The sequence below is a fragment of the Eleginops maclovinus genome, chromosome 11, assembly GCF_036324505.1.
Source record: "Eleginops maclovinus isolate JMC-PN-2008 ecotype Puerto Natales chromosome 11, JC_Emac_rtc_rv5, whole genome shotgun sequence".
NCBI classification, from domain to species: Eukaryota; Metazoa; Chordata; class Actinopteri; order Perciformes; family Eleginopidae; genus Eleginops; species Eleginops maclovinus.
Window position 1 is genome coordinate 20,018,936 of NC_086359.1, and position 18,975 is coordinate 20,037,910.

At 42.6% G+C, this 18,975-nt stretch overlaps 2 protein-coding genes across 2 annotated transcripts in view; one reads left to right on the forward strand and one right to left on the reverse strand.

Moving 5' to 3' along the window:
- Positions 1-806: 806 nt before the first annotated feature.
- LOC134872505 (general transcription factor II-I repeat domain-containing protein 2A-like) lies at positions 807-2,404 on the forward strand. Its single transcript, XM_063895845.1, has one exon. The coding sequence runs from the start codon at positions 849-851 to the stop codon at positions 2,118-2,120; it is 1,272 nt and encodes a 423-aa protein (XP_063751915.1). The 5' UTR covers positions 807-848; the 3' UTR covers positions 2,121-2,404.
- Positions 2,405-8,495: 6,091 nt separating this feature from the next.
- LOC134872612 (E3 ubiquitin-protein ligase RNF43) overlaps positions 8,496-18,975 on the reverse strand; it is an 83,857-nt gene continuing 73,377 nt past the window's right edge. The window contains exons 3-9 of the mRNA XM_063895992.1: positions 15,140-15,214; positions 14,903-15,037; positions 14,349-14,450; positions 14,065-14,235; positions 13,877-13,979; positions 11,886-13,388; positions 8,496-11,546 (exon numbers count right to left, since the gene is read on the reverse strand). Of these exons, the coding sequence (XP_063752062.1) occupies positions 11,521-11,546; positions 11,886-13,388; positions 13,877-13,979; positions 14,065-14,235; positions 14,349-14,450; positions 14,903-15,037; positions 15,140-15,214 (2,115 nt within the window). The 3' untranslated portion in view covers positions 8,496-11,520. The remainder of the gene's footprint in view (positions 11,547-11,885; positions 13,389-13,876; positions 13,980-14,064; positions 14,236-14,348; positions 14,451-14,902; positions 15,038-15,139; positions 15,215-18,975) is intronic.

Sequence of the window (18,975 nt, forward strand, 5' to 3'; positions counted from 1 at the left end):
AATTTCTCCAAAACCCATATAGGCCTAACGTCTATGCCAGACATGGGCAAACTACGGCCCCCGGGCCACATACGGCCCGTTAGGCTTTTTAATCCGGCCCGCCGAACTTGTCCAGATTATAGTAAAAACTCCTTCATTTTCCACTTTCCCTGCAATGCCCACGTTTCCTCAATAGATGGCACACTCTAACCACATTAACCATTATTGGAGTGGCGAATATTACCGTATTTCCGCACCATAAGGATTTTAAACCGCTTTATAGTGCGGTAAATACGGCACTCTTTATTTTCACTTGAGCCCTTCGGTGAAAATGAGCGGACCAAAGAAACGGAAAGTGGACAGCGAATGCCGAGTGTTTAATAAGAAGTGGACAACAAAATACTTTTTCACTGAAGTTCGATCAATGGCTGTATGTCTGATATGCCAAGAAACTGTTGCGGTTTTCAAAGAGTACAATATCAGCCGTCACTTTGCCACGAAGCATGCAAACTATGCTAGCAAGCAATCAACACAAGAACGGGTGGCTACTGCTCAGAGGTTGGCAGCTAATTTACAGAGTCAACAGAACTTTTTTCACCGACAAACTGCGATTCAAGAGTCAAGTGCCAAGGCAAGTTATTTGCTGGCATTCAAATTAGCAAAGGCTAGCAAGCCTTTCTCCGAAGGCCAGTTTTTGAAAGAATTGCATGGTTGAGACAGCAGGTCTCTTGTGTCCGGAGAGCAAAGCCAAGTTTGAAAAAATCAGTTTATCACGCAGGACAGTGACTCGCCGCGTGGAACTGATTGACGAAGATATGGTCAGTGAGTTAAACAAAAAGGCGGAGTCTTTTAAGTTATATTCACTAGCGATGGATGAAAGTAACGACATAAAAGACACTGCTCAGCTCCTAATTTTTATCCGAGGGATTAACGACAGTTTTGAGATAACGGAGGAGCTTTTGAGCATGGAATCACTGAAAGGGAAAACGCGAGGAGAGGACTTATATGAACAGGTGTCTGCTGTCATCGAGAGAATGAAGCTACCTTGGAGTAAACTTGCCAATGTCACCACGGATGGATCGCCAAATTTAACTGGAAAAAACGTCGGGCTGCTGAAAAGAATCCAGGATAAAGTGAAAGAAGAAAACCCTGACCAGGATGTTATTTTTCTTCACTGCATCATTCATCAGGAGTCTTTGTGTAAATCTGTATTGCAGTTTAATCACGTCGTGGGTCCAGTAGTAAAACTTGTTAACTTGATACGAGCAAGGGGACTTAATCATCGCCAGTTCATTACGTTCCTGGAAGAATCTGATGCGGATCACCAGGACCTACTTTACCACTCTCGCGTCCGCTGGTTAAGTTTGGGGAAAGTGCTTCAACGAGTCTGGGAGCTCAAAGAGGAGATTCGCTCATTTTTGGAGTTAATGGGGAAATTCGACGAATTCCCCGAGCTGAGCGACACAAACTGGCTTTGTGACTTTGCGTTTGCTGTGGACATATTTTCACACATGAATGAACTGAACGTGAAGCTACAGGGGAAAGATCAGTTTGTGCACGACATGCACACAAATGTGAGAGCCTTCAAATCCAAGCTGGTTTTATTCTCCAGGCAAATGTCAAACAAATCTTTCACACATTTTCCCACACTCGCCGTGCAGAAAGAGGCAGCCCGAAATGCGAAGAAATACTGCAAATCACTGGACGACCTGCACAGAGAATTTTGCCGTCGGTTCTGTGATTTTGAAAAAATTGACAAGTCACTTCAACTGGTGTCCTGTCCCCTGTCTCAAGACCCCGAAGCAGCACCGCAGGAGCTGCAATTGGAACTGATCGATCTTCAGTCTGACTCCGTCTTAAAGGAGAAGTTCAAGTCTCTTAAACTGAATGACTTTTACGCTTCACTTAACGAGACCACGTTTCCAGGCCTCCGGAGTACTGCACAGAAGATGCTGGTGTTGTTTGGCTCGACCTACGTGTGTGAGCAGACGTTTAGCGTCATGAACATCAACAAAGCCCATCACAGATCCAAGTTAACTGACCAACACCTCAGATCTGTCCTGAGGATTGCCACAACAAAACTAACTCCAGACTTTGATGCACTGGCAAAAAAGGGAGACCAACAACACTGTTCCCACTGAAATTGGTGAGTTTTTCTGCTGTGTTATAAAAAAATGCATATGGAAAGTTTGGATGTGCGTCTTTTAATTAAGAGCAATGCGCATTTACGCACAGCAGCGGTACAGTAGCTGAATTAACACGCCACACATCGCTCTTAATTTTAATTTTCAGCTGCAGGTAGGATATTTAATACAGCCTGTGTCCGTGTGCTTGTGAACGATATACGTGTACTATTTGCGTATGAAGGTGAGGGCATCCGTGGCGAGTTTGTAGAGCGCGCAGTCAAGACAATCCATCCAGGATTTTGCGGGGTTTAACACAAGTAGATATTATTGAGCTTGAATATTTCGTTGTGTAATAATATGTTTTGAATGTTGAAAGTGATTCAATTTTATCAACAAATGTTGATTTCTTTAACTTTGCACCTTCGATTGAAACTTATTAAAAACAGACGCTATCTTGATAAATCACAGTGTGTATGCTATTTTAATCTATTTACATTTCCTCCTCCCAGTATCGTGCAAAATAGTGTGTAAACGCCATATCTTGCATATTCCTTGAGACAAACTTATTAACTGATAAGGGCTATTTTGCTCATTTGAAAGATAGTTAATAAATTGGGTTATAGTGTTCTTACTGTGCTATAAGGTTTGCACACACTACATGTAATGCTTTAGTATATCCGACCCAAACACTCCATCCAAATGCTCCTGGCCCGGCCCCTCTGTCAAATTTTAGAACCCATTGTGGCCCGCGAGTCAAAAAGTTTGCCCACCCCTGGTCTATGCCAACACCTCAATAGTTCAGTCAACATTGGCTGATTTGAATGAATGAATGAATGGATGAATGGATGGATGGATGAATGAATGAATGAATGAATGAATAAAGAAAGAAAGAAAGTCCAACGAGTGTTATTCCTTCATTTGGTGTGTTAGGGACTTCACAGTCATAGTTGCGACTGAGCTTTTGCGTCACCTCACGCTGCCATTGCCTTGGCCGAACCTGGACCATGGATGTATAAAGGGAACTTGAACATACCGAAAGCGCCACAGCCAGCAGCTAGCAACTATCATGGACACTCTGAAATCACTCACCATAACAGTAGTCAGCAGTCGTAATTAAAAAATAAACCGGAAAACACATGTAGACACACAAGCAGTTTATGACACACACATGAAAACCATAAGAGCAGCCAGTGCCGCTGCTAGCCATTTTGGTGCCCTAAGCATAATTCCTTCATGATGCCCTCTCTCGTTTGTGTTTGTGTGAGTGGGGAGGGGAGGGGGGAGGGGAGAGGGGGGCACCATCGGTACCTTTGAGTAGTATGCCTAAAAAGTGCCTCATATTTCTATAGTCTACTGAAATAATTTCGGCCTTATAATTATTATGACGATTTTTCATTAGGCTATTTTTGGTGGTGCCCCCTCGACACTTGGTGCCCTACGCACAGCGCGTAATGCGCGTTATGGGAGCGGCGGCACTGAGAGCAGCGTTTTCGACCATTTTTACACCACTCTCACTAAGCACCCACCTTCATTACAGACGAGAGAAAGATGAAAGGATGTGTGCGGTGTCTTGACTTGAGTCGTTTGTTTCCTCTGAGTCCATTTCTCTTCACGAGCGCTGATTCGCTTAAACTGAACAGCCAATCCGAGTGATTTATTTTGCCGACACACGTTGAATCTGCGGTGGCAGGAACGAAATATGCCGAAAGTGCGAGACTTGCGGGAGACAGCACTCAAATAAAAGATATTTATGTAACATGTATAAATTATCCACTTTTGGATTTAAAGTAATCATGCTAAAAACAAAAATAAATAAGAAATATTGCCTTCTGGCAAAATTGGACTTTATTTAGCATGGTTTTCTTTAGGGGTCCTGCTTTAGCATTTTTGTACCACTCATTCTGTGTTAGCTAGACATAGCCCCCCCCCCCCATTTATCATACAATTCTTGCAGTCTACAAGCATTAGATTTTGCAACATATTGTACAAAAGTGTCCCCCTCTTTAGGTCGTCCTCTCGAGGAGTTATATCACGGGTGTCCAAACTTTTTTCACCGAGGGCCACATACAGAAAAAATATAGGGAGAGCTGGGTCACTTATAGAGGTGAATATTGTCTCAAAAGTTAAGTTATAAGTTAGCAAAACAAATCAAATGTAGGTGAATAATGCGCGATACTTGAAAACGCTTTCAGAAAACAACAGCTTACATCCCGTCTGTCTTTAGGGTTTCATTTATTGTGTTGGCAGCTCATTCCTTAAAACAGAAGCCTCAGATTGATTATAATAAGAGTAGATATGAAGGTTACATCTCAAGCATGTTATAGAAATACATTATTGTTTGTTTTTTTCATCAACTAAGGTTTGTTAGAACATGTTTTACATTTTAAATGACTGAATTTATTTGAAATTGGGCTCATTAATATATTTGAACATATATATATGAGAAGTACAATATAAGACAAGCAAAAGTTTAATTTGTGGGCCATATTGCATTATACTTTTAGAATTTGCAGAGGGCCGATTCAAAATGGCCTGCGGGCCGTATCTTGGACACCCCTGGGTTATACTGTACATCAGTGTGAAAAGAATACGTTTTCCCAGCTGTAGGCATCTATTTGTATACTACATTGGGTTAGTTTGGATCAACTGTTTAACTGAACACAAATCCAGTTCATCTAACACAGTGATACTCACTATTTTTTTCTCAAGAGCCACATAGGAAGAAAAAAGACAGGAGGAGAGCCGCACATGTACATTAACATACCACGCCTTTGCAAATGTGCACAAACGTCCACAAAAAAGACAAAAGCAATATCATTTCAATTAAGATATTTATTACCTTAGTACTGGGATGAGCGGAACATTGCTTGCATGGCCTTGACCTTCTTGATGTTGTATTTGTAATTTGTTGTTGCAATCACAGTGAGACATTCAAGATGAGCATTTGTCAGTCGGTTTCTCTGTTTCCTCTTGATAATGTTCATAGTTGAAAATGTTGACTCGCAGGTGTATGTGCTCACAAAAAAAGACATCACTTTCTGCACAAGGGGTTTCAAAGTGGGAAAACTTTCTTCAGAAACCAAACTCCAGAAGTGACCAACACCTTCTTTGAGTTCAGCTTGGAGAATGGCATTTGTTTGCAGCTCAACTATTTCACACTCCAGAGCAGCACGATCACCAGGGCAGAGCTGAGTGATGGATGGAGTGAGAGAGGTTACATCCATGTTGAAGGGGTTCTCAATAAAATGGAAAATGTTCTGTTGCTCAATCACGTCACTGAACCTGGACTCAAACTCAAGCTTCAGTTCCTCCCAAACTTTAACAAATCCAGTATAGCTGAAATGCTGCAGCAGTGATGGGTCTCGTGTGGTTGTTTCTCTCAGTTTGGGGAAGTGAATGAGTACTCTGTCAGGTATCCACAGAGCAGTTATTTTGCTTTTGAATGCTATGACTGCTCTCAGCATGTCACTTGGGAGCTTGTCTCTTCCTTGGAGTTGCAGGTTGAGAGAATTCAGGTGACATGTAATGTCAGTAAGGAGGGCCAGCTGCACAATCCACTGTGGATCTTTCAACTCTAGCTGTTGCTTCCCCTTGCTGTCCAAGAAGGTGCTGATCTCAGGAAGGAGGCTCAGGAACCGCTCCAGCACTCTCCCACGAGACAGCCATCTCACTGCATTGTGCAACACTAAGTCGCTGTATTCTGTTTCATAGTCTTCGATTAATTGTCGGAACTGTCTGTGGTTTAGTGGTCTTGACACTATATAGTTGACCACATGCACAACAACTTGCATGACGTTTTGAAATGCATGGTTTCTCAGTTTTGACACCAAGGCCTCCTGGTGGATGATACAGTGGAAGCTGGTGAAATTTGGCATTTCATCCCTTTTTTTCATGAGGCCAACAAGACCCTTCTCTTTGCCTCGCATTCTTGGGGCACCATCAGTACAGACACTTGCGAGTTTGGACCAGCTGAGATTATTTTCCTCAAAAAATGCCAAAAGTGCATTCAGGACATCCTCGCCTCTTGTTTGGCCCTGGAGTGGTAGTAAACACAGCATTTCTTCTCGAAAAGCGTTTTCTTTTGGGAACCTCACCCAAACGCACAGCTGAGCTATATCTGTGACGTCAGTGCTTTCGTCCACTGCGATGCTGAAAGAAGGTGCGGCGCGCAGATCAGCAAGCAGCTGGTCACGGATGTCCTTTCCTATATTTTCCATCCGCCTTATTATCGTGGAATCAGAGAGCTGTAGTGCTTTTAATCTTTTGATTATCTCTTGCTTGTTGGCGAAGTCTCTGAACACTATTTCAGCGGAAGCCAAGAAACAGTGTTTAACCGTTTCGGAGTCCGAGAAAGGTTTTTTGTCCCGGGCCAAAATCCACGCTATCTCAAAAGATGCCTCTGTTAGAAGCTCGGCAGCGGAGCTTGTCTTGTGGATAAGTCGTTGCTGCTCCCCAACTGAAGTAATGAGCTGTGTAATTTTATTCTTTCTTACTTCACTGCCAGGTGGATACTTTTCATTAAACTGTGGATGCGCTGTTCTGAAATGCCTTTACTCCTTTTAAAGCAGGCACGAGTTTCATTGCACAATAAGCACAGCGGGGTGTTATTATGGAGAAGAAACAAAAACTCATCCGTCCATTTATCTTGAAATTTCCTGTGCTCATCTTTTATGTTTCGTACCTTCCTTTTTTTACACTGACTTTCCGTCTGGCTGCTTGTCCCCTCGTCGGGGTCTGCATGCTGATTCTCACACTCTCTCCCCTCTCTGTTTCTTGCATCTGTCTGTGTCTCTCGATCTCCTGCATCTATTCTTGCAACTCTTCCATCTCCTGCATCAGCTAATTTCGGTCCCTTCCTAATTAAAAAACGATCCATTTTGTGATCACTGATTTTTGCATATCACATCCGACGTAGCATTGGCACGTGCGAAGTTCAAACGTTTAAGTATCTATACACCGATTCGGCGAAGTGACCGGAAGTAGAGCGGCCGCCATTGATGCGGTGTGCGTGCGGTGTGTATTTCGCGGTATTTCCATAGACAGTAAAAGGGATATTTCGCTGGATTTGTGAACGAGATTTGTGAAAAGCAATAATTATGCCCAGACAGTCTGGAAGGGCGTGTGCCGTCATCGGCTGCTTCAATAACAGCCAAAAGCTTCAATTATGTTAGAAGTCTGTGTGCGAGACACACAATTTAAGCGTAAAAGAGGACTGTCCATGTAGTAGACCATTTGGTCTACACCGCTTCCCTGGTCGTGTGGAGGATGAAGGTGTTCGGAAGGTGTGGATAGTAAACATCAACAGAAAGAACTTCATCCCAAATAAAAACAGCACGGTAAGTAGGCCTATTCTCAGTATTTTCTTGGTGAAGGTAATTAGCCTAGTTAACCATTGTGAGCCTTTGTTTACAGTGTGAACACATTTTAGGCTATGCTAACGTATGCGAAGGTCCGTGCTAAGGTAATGTTTGGCTAACGTTACATGTCCGTGATGATGGTGATTATCTGAAACGAAGCAAAAAAGTGTTTTTGTTTTTGATCACGTCGCAGCCATATCATGTTAATGAAATGTCATGTAAGCTTGCGTTAGCATGTTAGCTACAACAAACGTCAACACATAGCGATGTGTGTTGACAGTCTATTTTCTTGCTGTATCCTATTTTAATATGTCATACTTATTGCTGAAACAAGTATTTAATTCCAACATTAATAATTACATTATTTTTTAATCACGTGGGCTGTCCTTAAAGATTAAATGCTAGTTAGCATGCTAAGGTCAGTAAGTCAATTCAAAGGAAGCTAGCTGTGTTTACATCTCCTTCTACTTTCCGTTTACTAATATTTAATTATATTAATTCATGAATTAATATCAGTAATTTCAGATACCTTCATCAGTAACTGGAGGCCACTGTCTGACATCGTCCAACCAAGTAACTTTATTCATTTGGGGTTATGGTTATCTTGCTATTATTGATAGCATCAATGACTGTTGAATGGATAATGAGTGTAATGATTGAGCACGCACACCGCAGCAATGGCCCCGTCGCTAGATGGCGACATACACAAATCGCTCACCGAATCGGTGTATCGTTGCCAGGTACGGCGGCCCCTTTAGAACAAAAGTTAGTTCGGCTTTTTTTTTGTTGCATAGGCTACTTATCGGAATGCAGATGATTATGTTGTAGCGTTCACTATATGGTTCGGGAGCACATTTCAAAGGTTGTGTTTTTTTTAAAAATTATTATTAATATTTTTTAGGCTTGCGCGAGCCGCCAAGTAAAGCTTCACGAGCCGCATGTGGCTCGCGAGCCGCGCAATGAGTAACAGTGATCTAACACTTTGGGAGTTAAGAGAAGAAAAACAATCCTCAGCACAGAAGTTTTATTTCAAAATAATTTATTTGCATATAATTGGAATGAAGACAGGTTGATACATCTGTGATGGCACTGTTCCCATATAAACATTCAGTCTATACAGAAACCACTCTTTCAAACCTGGACAAAATGGATAAATATATTAGTAAATAAATATATTAGTGACATGTCACTATATTGAAATGTTCTATTATATATAAAATACAACACTATTTCATTTCTGTTTTTTTGTTTGTTCTCTTTTTGTACACAAAGTATCCAAAATATACTGACATATCCCTTAACATTCTGGAGGGATATTTACTTTACTCATATAAAAGGCAGTTTCAGCTCATTATTCTTGCAAAAACATACAAAACAAACACATAAACCACACAAAGAGAAAGATCTTGAACAGGATGAAATTATATCAGATATTCTGTGGCATACATTTTCATGTGCCTACGGTTTGGGGACGTTTTGTTCTTTAAATTATAAAATCTGCCCAAGCCTTCAAGTGATGCTATTAATTCAGTCATTACCATCTCACACAGAGGCTGTTTAGGCACCAATAATAACGGACAAGGACACTTTCTCTGGAGGATGCTGCGTTGACACATGAGGTTTTAGAACAAATGACTGCAGTTAAAAAAATCAGCATGATTGTCCAAAATATTGATTCCAAAATGAGTTCCACATTATGCCAGATCCTCTCACTTAATCTAAGCACATTTATTCTTATATTTAAGAAAAAAGGGGTTGCCAACACTCTCTGTGTTATAAGTTCACCGTGTTCAAGATCTAGCTTCTTTGGTTGGACAGGTAAGAGCTTAGTGTGTGGGGAGGTTCCTGAATGAGGATACTGAACAGTTTCTGTATGAATAAGGCACATATAAGGCTTTAGTAAGTGCTACTGGTTACATTGCGATACCCATGAGCTCTGTGTCTGCTGTTAAACTGTATCTGACTGCTGTTCAGAGAAACCCATTCACATTTCACTTAGCCATTAAGGGAAAGTCCACACAGAATTCTAATTCCTCTGATGTCAGATCATTTAGCCTAGCAGAGGAGTCTGTGTTAAAGATAACAAATAAAGCCATCTTTGACTATTATCCACACAATTTAAGTTATCAGAGTATTTTTTCCTGGACTATGTTCAGGCTGCCTGAGTGGCTAAAGGTGGAGAGAGGAAGGTAATGGATATTTAAACCTCCATGTTGTGGTATGTATTTTTCAAGGATGATGGAAGGAAAATGTAAATACTGAATTTAATGTATATAATGCCAATGTACCACAACACAGGATCTTTACCATGTGGGGTATCATAACTTAAAAAGCCCTGAGAGGCAAGTGAGAAAACAATTCTTGTTATGCATTATTTAATTCTGGCCTGAAATGCTGTATTTCCTGTGTTTATGACTTAAGAACAGATGACAAATAAGGTTTATTCCAGGAAATCTTTTCTGTCAGGGCACTATCAGATTTCCAGTTTACGATTTTTTAAATTTGGTTTTGTCAAGTTCTTAGAAAATGATTCCCCCCACAAATGTTAAATTATATTATTATAATTGTTATTTACATGTATATATCACAGTTAGTATGTATTGGTAAAATAAGGTTTAATCTGTGAATTAGGGGAGAAGATTGGATACAAATCAAATAAATATTTGCCAGTATAATTCTAGGTTTATTTGTTATACCTGTTTGCTATTGTAATACTCATTTTGACAACAACAGCTGATTATCCTGATCATTATATATCGTAATAGATGAACCCTTAATCATAAACACAGGAGATAAAACAACTAAGAACTTCACTCAGTGTCAAAATGTAAATTGCAGGGGAAAACTAACCAAGCTTTCATTAAACTGTTGCTACGGCAACTGACTAAGGATTGTGGGACTGTTAGGTGACATGGCTTTACTCTGGTTATTTCATTAAAAAGTCACTTTCTCTTTACTATAGCGGCAATGAAGGACATTTTCCTTGAGCTTGAGTTCCTGGAAGACAACGGGCGGGTTCAGCCTACACAACACAGCGATGAATGAGGCGTTAAAGCAGCAGAGGATATGGTTGTAATTATGGCCTGTACACTTACACTGATCGGGAGGTTTAACAGCACCAAACATGTGAAGACACCACTGGCAAGAGAAATGACGAGAACAAGTTTACACTAGCTTGTAATGACAACGGGAAAATTCAGTCAAACCGGTTCATTTTGAGAGGATAAAAAATAATAATTACAGACTACAAAAAAAACAAAACAGAAAATGATCCAAAACACAAAAAAACAGCTGCCATTATTGAAATAATGAAAAAAGGCCCAGGCAAGGCTCAGCTACCTCAGTGAACGCTCGCTGTTTGAGGGGCTGAGCATCTCTCTCCATTTTGGACAGGTCAGACTGCCAAGACGAAAACCTTTTGTTGAGTTTATGGGAGCTACATGGTTGTGACATAAAAAAGAATCACTACAGCAGTACCTTTAAAGAGCCCCTGTGTGAGGCATGTTAAGAATTCTGAGCTGAGGTAGGCTGGAGAGAAAAGCTTCTCTCAGCTGAGACGGGACTCAGCGAAGGAAGACGCAGATCACGAGAGTGAAAGATAGTACCTCTAAGATAAATCAAGTTACTTTTGCTTGAGAGTGAGTGATGCAGAGATGGAGTCACTTCATGAGGGCTCAACACCCCAAGCAAGGATATCATATCCAAAATGAATATTATTCCTATATATCTGAAGAGGAGAAATGCAGAAAAACACGTTTTGTCTCTTTGTGGCGTATGAGTCGTTTCTCCAGCAGCTCCCAAACATTTTAATAATTCAATGTATTTTCAACATTATGAAGGGTCTTCACTTTATAAATTCTTTTTTTAAGTTTTAGCATGATTCAATTCTAATAATTTCAATCCAACTCAGGCGAAAGAGCGTTTCAGTGTGTGGGTTCTGAATCCTGGGGGGAATTGCTGGTGGAATTATGTGGAAGACATGAGTGCGATAGCCAATGAGAGGCTTGTCCATTCTGGCTCCTGGGTAGCAGCTTGATAATCGGGGATGCAACAAGTTCTCACACACCGGACTCCTCTTCTGATCCTGTGGGCAGAAGAACAGCTCAAGTCATCTTCAAAATATAATTTGAAATAATACAGAAAAATACATATTTTTCAGGGCTGATGTTTGTATATTCTCTCACATTCATTTTCATAAAAACCTTTCTATTTAAAATAAACAGTCTAAGGGTAACGCTGTCGATACTGTACGGCAGAACATCAAATAGTAATGTTTTTACAAAAATCCATGTGTTCAATTCATCAAGACTTTTCTCAGTTTTTGGATTCTTAATGAACCATGCATGTTAGAAAACAGGGTGTAAATATTCCATTCAGTCCTAACTGCTGGGCATGTTATTAAAGATAAACAAGAGACACCCACCCTGATTGTGGTGTAAAGTTTGGCAGTACAAACAAATGTCTGTGTTACAGTCAGCAGCAGGACTGTGGTGGAACCTGCAGGGAGGCCTATCCATAGAGGCCCCGGGCCCCAAGAGCTGAGGCTCTGAGCGCGCCTGCTGCACCCGCTTTTGCCACACAACATGGGCCCCAGCATAGCAGGGCCACTCCTCCATACCCCCAGAGTCCAGAATAAGGGGCACGGGGAGCAAGGCGGGGTGCAGCTCAGGAGGAGAGCAGCAGAAACCGGGCCCCTGACCGTAGTGGATGTGAATGCTGCGGTCGTCCTGCAGATCCAGGCTCTGGTGGAAGCGAACGGAGGGGCCGTCGTGCACGCAGCCCCCCACTCGCCCAAGTGGAGCGGGAGGGTGTCCGTGTCCCTGGTGGCAGCAGTGGGGCTGGAGCTGTAAGGGGATCGGGGCGACCAGGACTGGAGGCCCTGTGAGGCTGCTAGGATCCTGACACTCCGCCCCGGGACTGGACCGGTCTGTGGGCTCTGGCTTCGGGCACTGGCAGGGGCTGTGCTTAGGGGGGCACACAGGCGAGTCTTTGTCCAGGACAGGAGCAGCAGAAGCAGATGCATCAGCGGGGGCCCCCTGCTCCTCGTCCGAGCCTCTACTTGGGCCCTGGCTGTGCTCCCCCTCCTCGTAGTGGTGGTGTCTGTGGCGGTGGTAGTGGATGTGGCTGAACACAGTCTGCGGCTGCTCCTCGGGGCAGCCCGCTTTGTTCACTACAGAATCCAGAGACCTGGGCCGGGCCTGGGCGCCTTCCTCTAGGCTGCTCCTGCGGGGCCCGCGCCCAGGACCAGGCCCGTAATACACAAACGGATCGTAGTCACTGCTTAGAGAGCTGCGGAAGGTGGACCAGCTGCCATAAACCCCCTGCAGGGAAACGTCCGTACAGTTGAGGACCGAGTCGCTGGAGGAGCCATGACATGGCCCCGAACTGGAGTCACTTGCTGGCCCATCAGCCAAGTACCCGCTGCGTTCTGTGTGGTAGCTCCCCCCCGAGCAGCTGCCGTCGTCCTGCCGGCTGTGGGGAGGCGCTCCACGGGGCTGCGGCGTGGAGGAGGCTGTGTGCTGCAGTCTGGAGCTGGACGCGCTGCGCTGTGCAGGGCAGGAGGAACGGTAGTTGTTGTGGCAGGACCGGCGGGGGGTGTAGTGGTGAGTGGAAGTCCTGCAGTTACCACTAATCCTGTGGGGCCTCCCGGGACCCTCCGCAGGAAGGTGGTATCCACAGCTGGAAGGGAGCGGCCTGCTGCTGAGGAAGCGTAGCGTCTGGGCGTCTACGGGAGAAGAGCCAGGGTAGTGGCCCAGAGAGGGGTACGGTCCTGAAGGCCCCCGAGGATAGTGGGGCCTCATAGAGAAAGGAATGGCGTGCTGGGGGAAGGGGTGGTTGTGTGGGCTGCTGTAGGACTGAGGGTGCAGGAAGCTCTGGCTCTGCTCCTGACTCTGTCGGCTGTTCCTCTGGGGCTGCCGCTCCGTCCCTGAGGAGCACAGCCGCAGTCAACAACAGAACACTGCAGGGTCAGGGAACTGCATTTATACATCTCACTGCAGATTAAACCAGGGCTAAGAATTCAGAGTAATGGCAACTAGCCTACTGTAACACTTTATAACAAACAGAGGACATGTAAGAAAATAAATTACGGAATCCATCTGATTAGCTTTCTCTCCTGTGATTATGACTTAAACAACATAACTGCATGGTTTTAGTCAGTTAGTTAGTCAGTCTCTGTAAATACAGGTGAAATAAAAGTTTTGGCAGGCTTTTTTTTGTTCTCAGTTAAAATGTTTGTATTATTACTCGATTAGGCCACAGGTTAATTTTAACATTTCTTCATGCACTCTTAAAACATATACTGTCAGCAGAAAAGTTTCTCTCTTGCATCTCAGGGCTTCTGGGGGAAATCCTAGTCTAATCACCACTATCTTTACCAAAACTTGACTGGAAATACTGTATGTGTTTCCTCACCCATGATGTTATGCATGCAGAGGGGACAGGTGCGGTGCTGCAGCAGCCAGGGGTCGACGCAGTCTTTGTGGAACTCGTGAGCGCAGGAGATGATCCTCAGATGCTGGGATACAAGTGAGGCAGAGATTAAATAGCTGACAGTTAAATTTACAGAAACATTATTCATCGCTCTCATCGTTTGATCTAACCTGTCCGTCCACAAAGTCATCCAGGCAGATGGCACAGACGGGGCTGGAGTTGGAGCTGCTGGCTGAGCCCCAGGCTGCGCGGTGCCGCTGGGAGCCTGAGCAGCCCTGCGAGCTGTACGTCTTGGTCTCCAGGCGACTGATGGCACGCATGGTCTGCTGATGGACAGAGTCCTGCACACATGAGAAGCCAGGGTTAGAAAATCCTTGTAAACAGATCCAAAGTGAAGACTGACACCTTTGTGTTTTAGTGTCAACAAATTACATATGTCACTGCTGTCACTCACCCAGGTCCGGTTGGACTTGCACTTGTAGCGGAAAGCGAAGATTAGGACGATGGTCAGAATCGCGAGGACAATGGTGAGCATGATACCAACATCGTAATGTGGCTATCAAGAGAAGAGGAAATGGGAAGAGAGCAAAAATATTTAATGTAAACCTAAACTCAACTTAATTAAAACATTAGGTGCTAAATTGACACGATTTTCATATTTTGGAGTAACATAAAAAAGACTGCGTACAACTTTTTAAATATAAAAAATATATTCAAACTTCAACTTCAAAAAGGTATTTTGTGAGAAAGCAAAGAGAAAAAAGAGGAGGAACCCTTAATCATCCCGCAGAGGGGAAATCTACATTCTGAATTTGACCCATCCCAGTGGGCTGCCATATGTATGGCACCCTGGGAGATGTGTAGGGAACGGTGCCTTACTCAGGGACACCTCGATAGCACCTTAGGGGACTTGAACCGGTTGCCACCATCGGCTGTAAAGAGACATCCTCTTCCCCCAGTTAATGTTAGGAATGTCAGTAAGATGTGAATGAGTGTTTCAGGACTTACCCATCTGGGCGGCTCCACCAGGATCTCAATAGTAACTTTGGCCTCCTCGTTCTTGTTGACCAAACCCATCAACTCCTCAGCATTCTCCGCGTTCACGAGCACCACGGGACCGGGGAGGGAGTCTGTTTCTCTCAGCTGTGTGTTTGTGAAGAGGAGGGTAAAGGACACAGACACATGAGTGTGCTTTTTTCCTCCCACATACTTTAAAGGTGAGTACACCAGTGGCTGTAAACTCACCTCGGCAGCAGCATTGGCATCATCACTAACATCAAAGATCACAGCCCGAGCTCCTTTGTCCAATGCCATACGAGCCTGAGGGAGACAGCACAGAGAAGACAGTTAAAAACCAAACATAAAGACAGCAGGACATCTTTGAGAGATGCATAAACTCATGTGACGTGAATAATGGGGAATTATTCATTAGGAAAGCTGGTAACCTGCAGGACAGAAAGGACCGCTCTTTACGACGAGACACATTCTATTTTTAATTCAATTTTTCTGCTTCCCTGAATTTCTATTATTTCTGAATTGTGTGAAATATACATCAAAAATAAATATTTTAGTTTGTATTTCTGTCTACAAATACGCCTTTCGCAGCTATAAACATTTCAGAAAACTTATGTGTGTAAAAGTACTACAGCGGTTTTATTTTTCACCTGTAAGGTCTTTCAAAATGTGTGGAATATATAGATAAAAAAAACATATATTTAAAGGCTGTTTTAATATATTCAAAAGAAGTGTTTCTTCTAAAGAATTTTGATCCTGGCTTTAAGTAGATTTCTGTTCTGGAAGAGGATGAAAAAAAACACAGGTTGATGAGATATTTGCATATTTAATCATACTATTTCAGAAAACCTGTAATAAAAATATCCTATTAACACCATAGCACTTTATTAAGAGTCCTAACTCCAGCACTAGGTGGCGGTCCTGCACTGAGCCTCAGGCCACACACACAGACCAAAGTGCAGCTCCTCCTCCCACTCCTCCACCTGACTGTAGGAGCCACACACTGACTGAAGTGTGTAAGCATGGAGCTGAAGGCGCAGCACAAATCTGCTGCCTGATCTGAACCGTTTTTATACTGCAACAAGAAATAATACAGGACGACATGACTGAGTGAAAGGAAAATGTGTTATAAAAGGGAACAGGTGGGACCAACAGACTCACATGTCATTTTACTGTCTTTTACAGAGAGGGATTTTAAATCTTATATCCTATTTTAACAGAAAGATATTCCAAACAAGTACAGCGGCACACCATGTGATTTACAAGTACCAGTTTCTAACCAGTTTCGCTCAATTGGACCATTAGAGTTAGGTATGCTAGTTTTTGGGGTCTTTATTTAGTCTAAGCTGTTTTCTTGGTTGTGAATGTCACTGTATGATACCTGCATTTTTTCAAATAAAGTAAAAATAAAAATATATTTAAACTATCTGTTTAGTGTATGGGCTCAACAGTGTTTCCCATTTTACATACTGTATCTGCATTATGTCGACCGTAGAGGCATCTCTATATTCTCAAATATATGCTGTTTATCTTATAATCATTGCTGATGAAACACTCTATGACATCTTTCGTTCAGTAGCGCTTGCTCTCTGAATCTTTTTCCGTAACAGTGCAATACATATTTTGGTTGGAGCAAGCTGAGGTCTATAATTACTCGTTCATTTTTACTATAATTACGTTTCTCTCAATCAAAGCATAACAGGAAAAGAGAATTTGCTATTTAGAAAAACAGCATATCGTCACTTTAACACCCAAAAATAGCCTTTGTGGTGTGAATGTATTTTCTGTATGTGTGTGTGTGCCCTCAAAAGGTCCAGAAATGAAGACAGTATGAAAACAACTAGCAGTCTTTTCATTAATAACTCATCACATGCTGTCAAGCGTCTGCCAACATAAGAAGTTTGAACACCCAACCACCGGGGCAAACACTAGACACACACACACTCAATGTATACAGTATATAAGGGATACTACTATGGGTGAACCATCAGAGGCCCTCAAAATCTCACCGTGATAACTAAGCCCGATACAACCTTACAGCTACTTTAAACATTTTGTGACAACGTATATTACAATATATTGCTTTAAGTTCGTTTGAACTGAATTATTATACAGTGCGTAGTTTAATTCTGACATTTGTTGATCCTCTTTTTGCTGATACTGTATTACCCATAACCTCCCTCAGCCCCATCAAGTGGACTGAAATAGCAAGTGCAACAAAAATGTTTAAATAGTATTTTCAATGATATAAATATCACAAAATACTGCTATTCTATGTTGTTTCCATGACCCTTAGATGATGCAGGGATTAAAAGTTACTGACGATTGAATTGATCGTGGTATATAAAGTCAAAGATGAATCTCGATTGGGCCAAATTCACCCACAACAATGTGTTTGTTTTTTATGCCTTTTGTAGCACTTGGGGATTTAGCAATAAAAGGTGCTTTACAAATAAAATGTATTGTTATTATTCTTCTCAGATCCCAGCACCAAATTATAGCCTTTTTTTGGGGGAAACCTTCAGACTTGGCTAAAATTGTCAAAATGAGTTTGTAGTGTTTATGTAGCGTTTCTGGAGGATATCATGAAGCCTTGTTCCGATAAAAAAAACTAGAGGGTAGTTATTATATCATTTTAACTGTTAACGGGTCACAGGAGAACCGAACACGTAAGGGTTAAATGAAAGTTCACTTAAACAAGATGCATGTACTACTGAATCTGTGATGCAATACAAATCTGTTTGTTAAGATTAATGGGATAATACCGAGGAAAGCAATTATTTTGGCAGGGGTTGGCCCATGCCTGCTGCAGAATTTAAAAGCAGCATGTGCACTGACTGTGAGATTGTGTTTTTGTGCATGATGAAGTGTGCAGCTGAGAGTTAACAACATTGTCCGCAGAACCGCCAGTGGTGGCCGTAGTGCTGACGGTCAGAAAGAGGTCAAATAAAAAAAATGAACATGTTCCCTTTGATCTGGCTTCCAGTTTTGTAGCAGCAGCCATTCCCCTGTTTCATCAGAACGGTAATTGTGGTACGTGCATGGGCCTAAATCGGGTGCGGTCACATCGGAGGAGAAAAAAGAAAGAAGCTGAATCTTTGACATGTGGGAATTTGCTTTACCTGGGGTTCAAAAGTTCTCTTACGCTGCAATGAGCCCAAACATCCTCTAATCGCGGTAATAAACGCAGGGAAGCCCAATGTGGTCAAACATGCACACACACACACACACACACACACACACACACACACACACACACACACACACACACACACACACACACACACACACACACACACACACACACACACACACACACACACACACACACAGTTTCAAAACCCCCAGTTTGAGAAAATATCATCATCATTTCTTTGAATGTCTACTGCTGTGGTTGTATTATTTTCTCAGTATTAGCAGTGAGCCACAGACCCAGAAGAGGCCGGACAGATCTCATTACATGATAAACAGAAGACTCTATATTTAACCTTTAATGGTGCAACGAAGAGCTGCAGTGCTAACAAGACAAGGAAGTGCAAGCACAACATCTCCAGGTCTGAAACACACATGTCTGTGGTTAGGTAAACAGTCATCCTCGTGAGGTGCCACTTGACAAATGTGATTCAACACTATTTGGCATCCGAGTAAACATTAACGACTCTCAATCGCAGCGGCGGAAATGCCTGTGGTTCACAGAGGTACACAGGCAAGACATCATCCCTGAGAAACTCACAAACAAGCCTTTTTTTTGGCAGAGGGTGCATCGGAACACGGGCTAAGTCTTGCTCTGTCTGATCACGCTGTGCAATAATTTGAATACAGGCAGAAGAGGAGTAGCAGAAGGTAATAGAGCTGTCACACACACACCTGAGGGCACAGAGTGAGGCCGCGTGGGGTCACACACCAGCAGCTCTGCACCCATAGACAAACACTTAAAATCTAATCTGGAAAAAAACTGGGAAATGTAATGTTTAAATTAATCTTTTTACTAAGTTTGCCTGCAGGTTTTTTTCAGATAGAATTATTTTATATTACTTTTATAAAATACAAGATATAAGAAATAAATG

What these genes read in the sequence shown, in the direction of transcription:
- LOC134872505 (XM_063895845.1), top strand. Translation starts at nt 849, where the DNA reads ATGGATGAAAGTAACGACATAAAAGACACTGCTCAGCTCCTAATTTTT.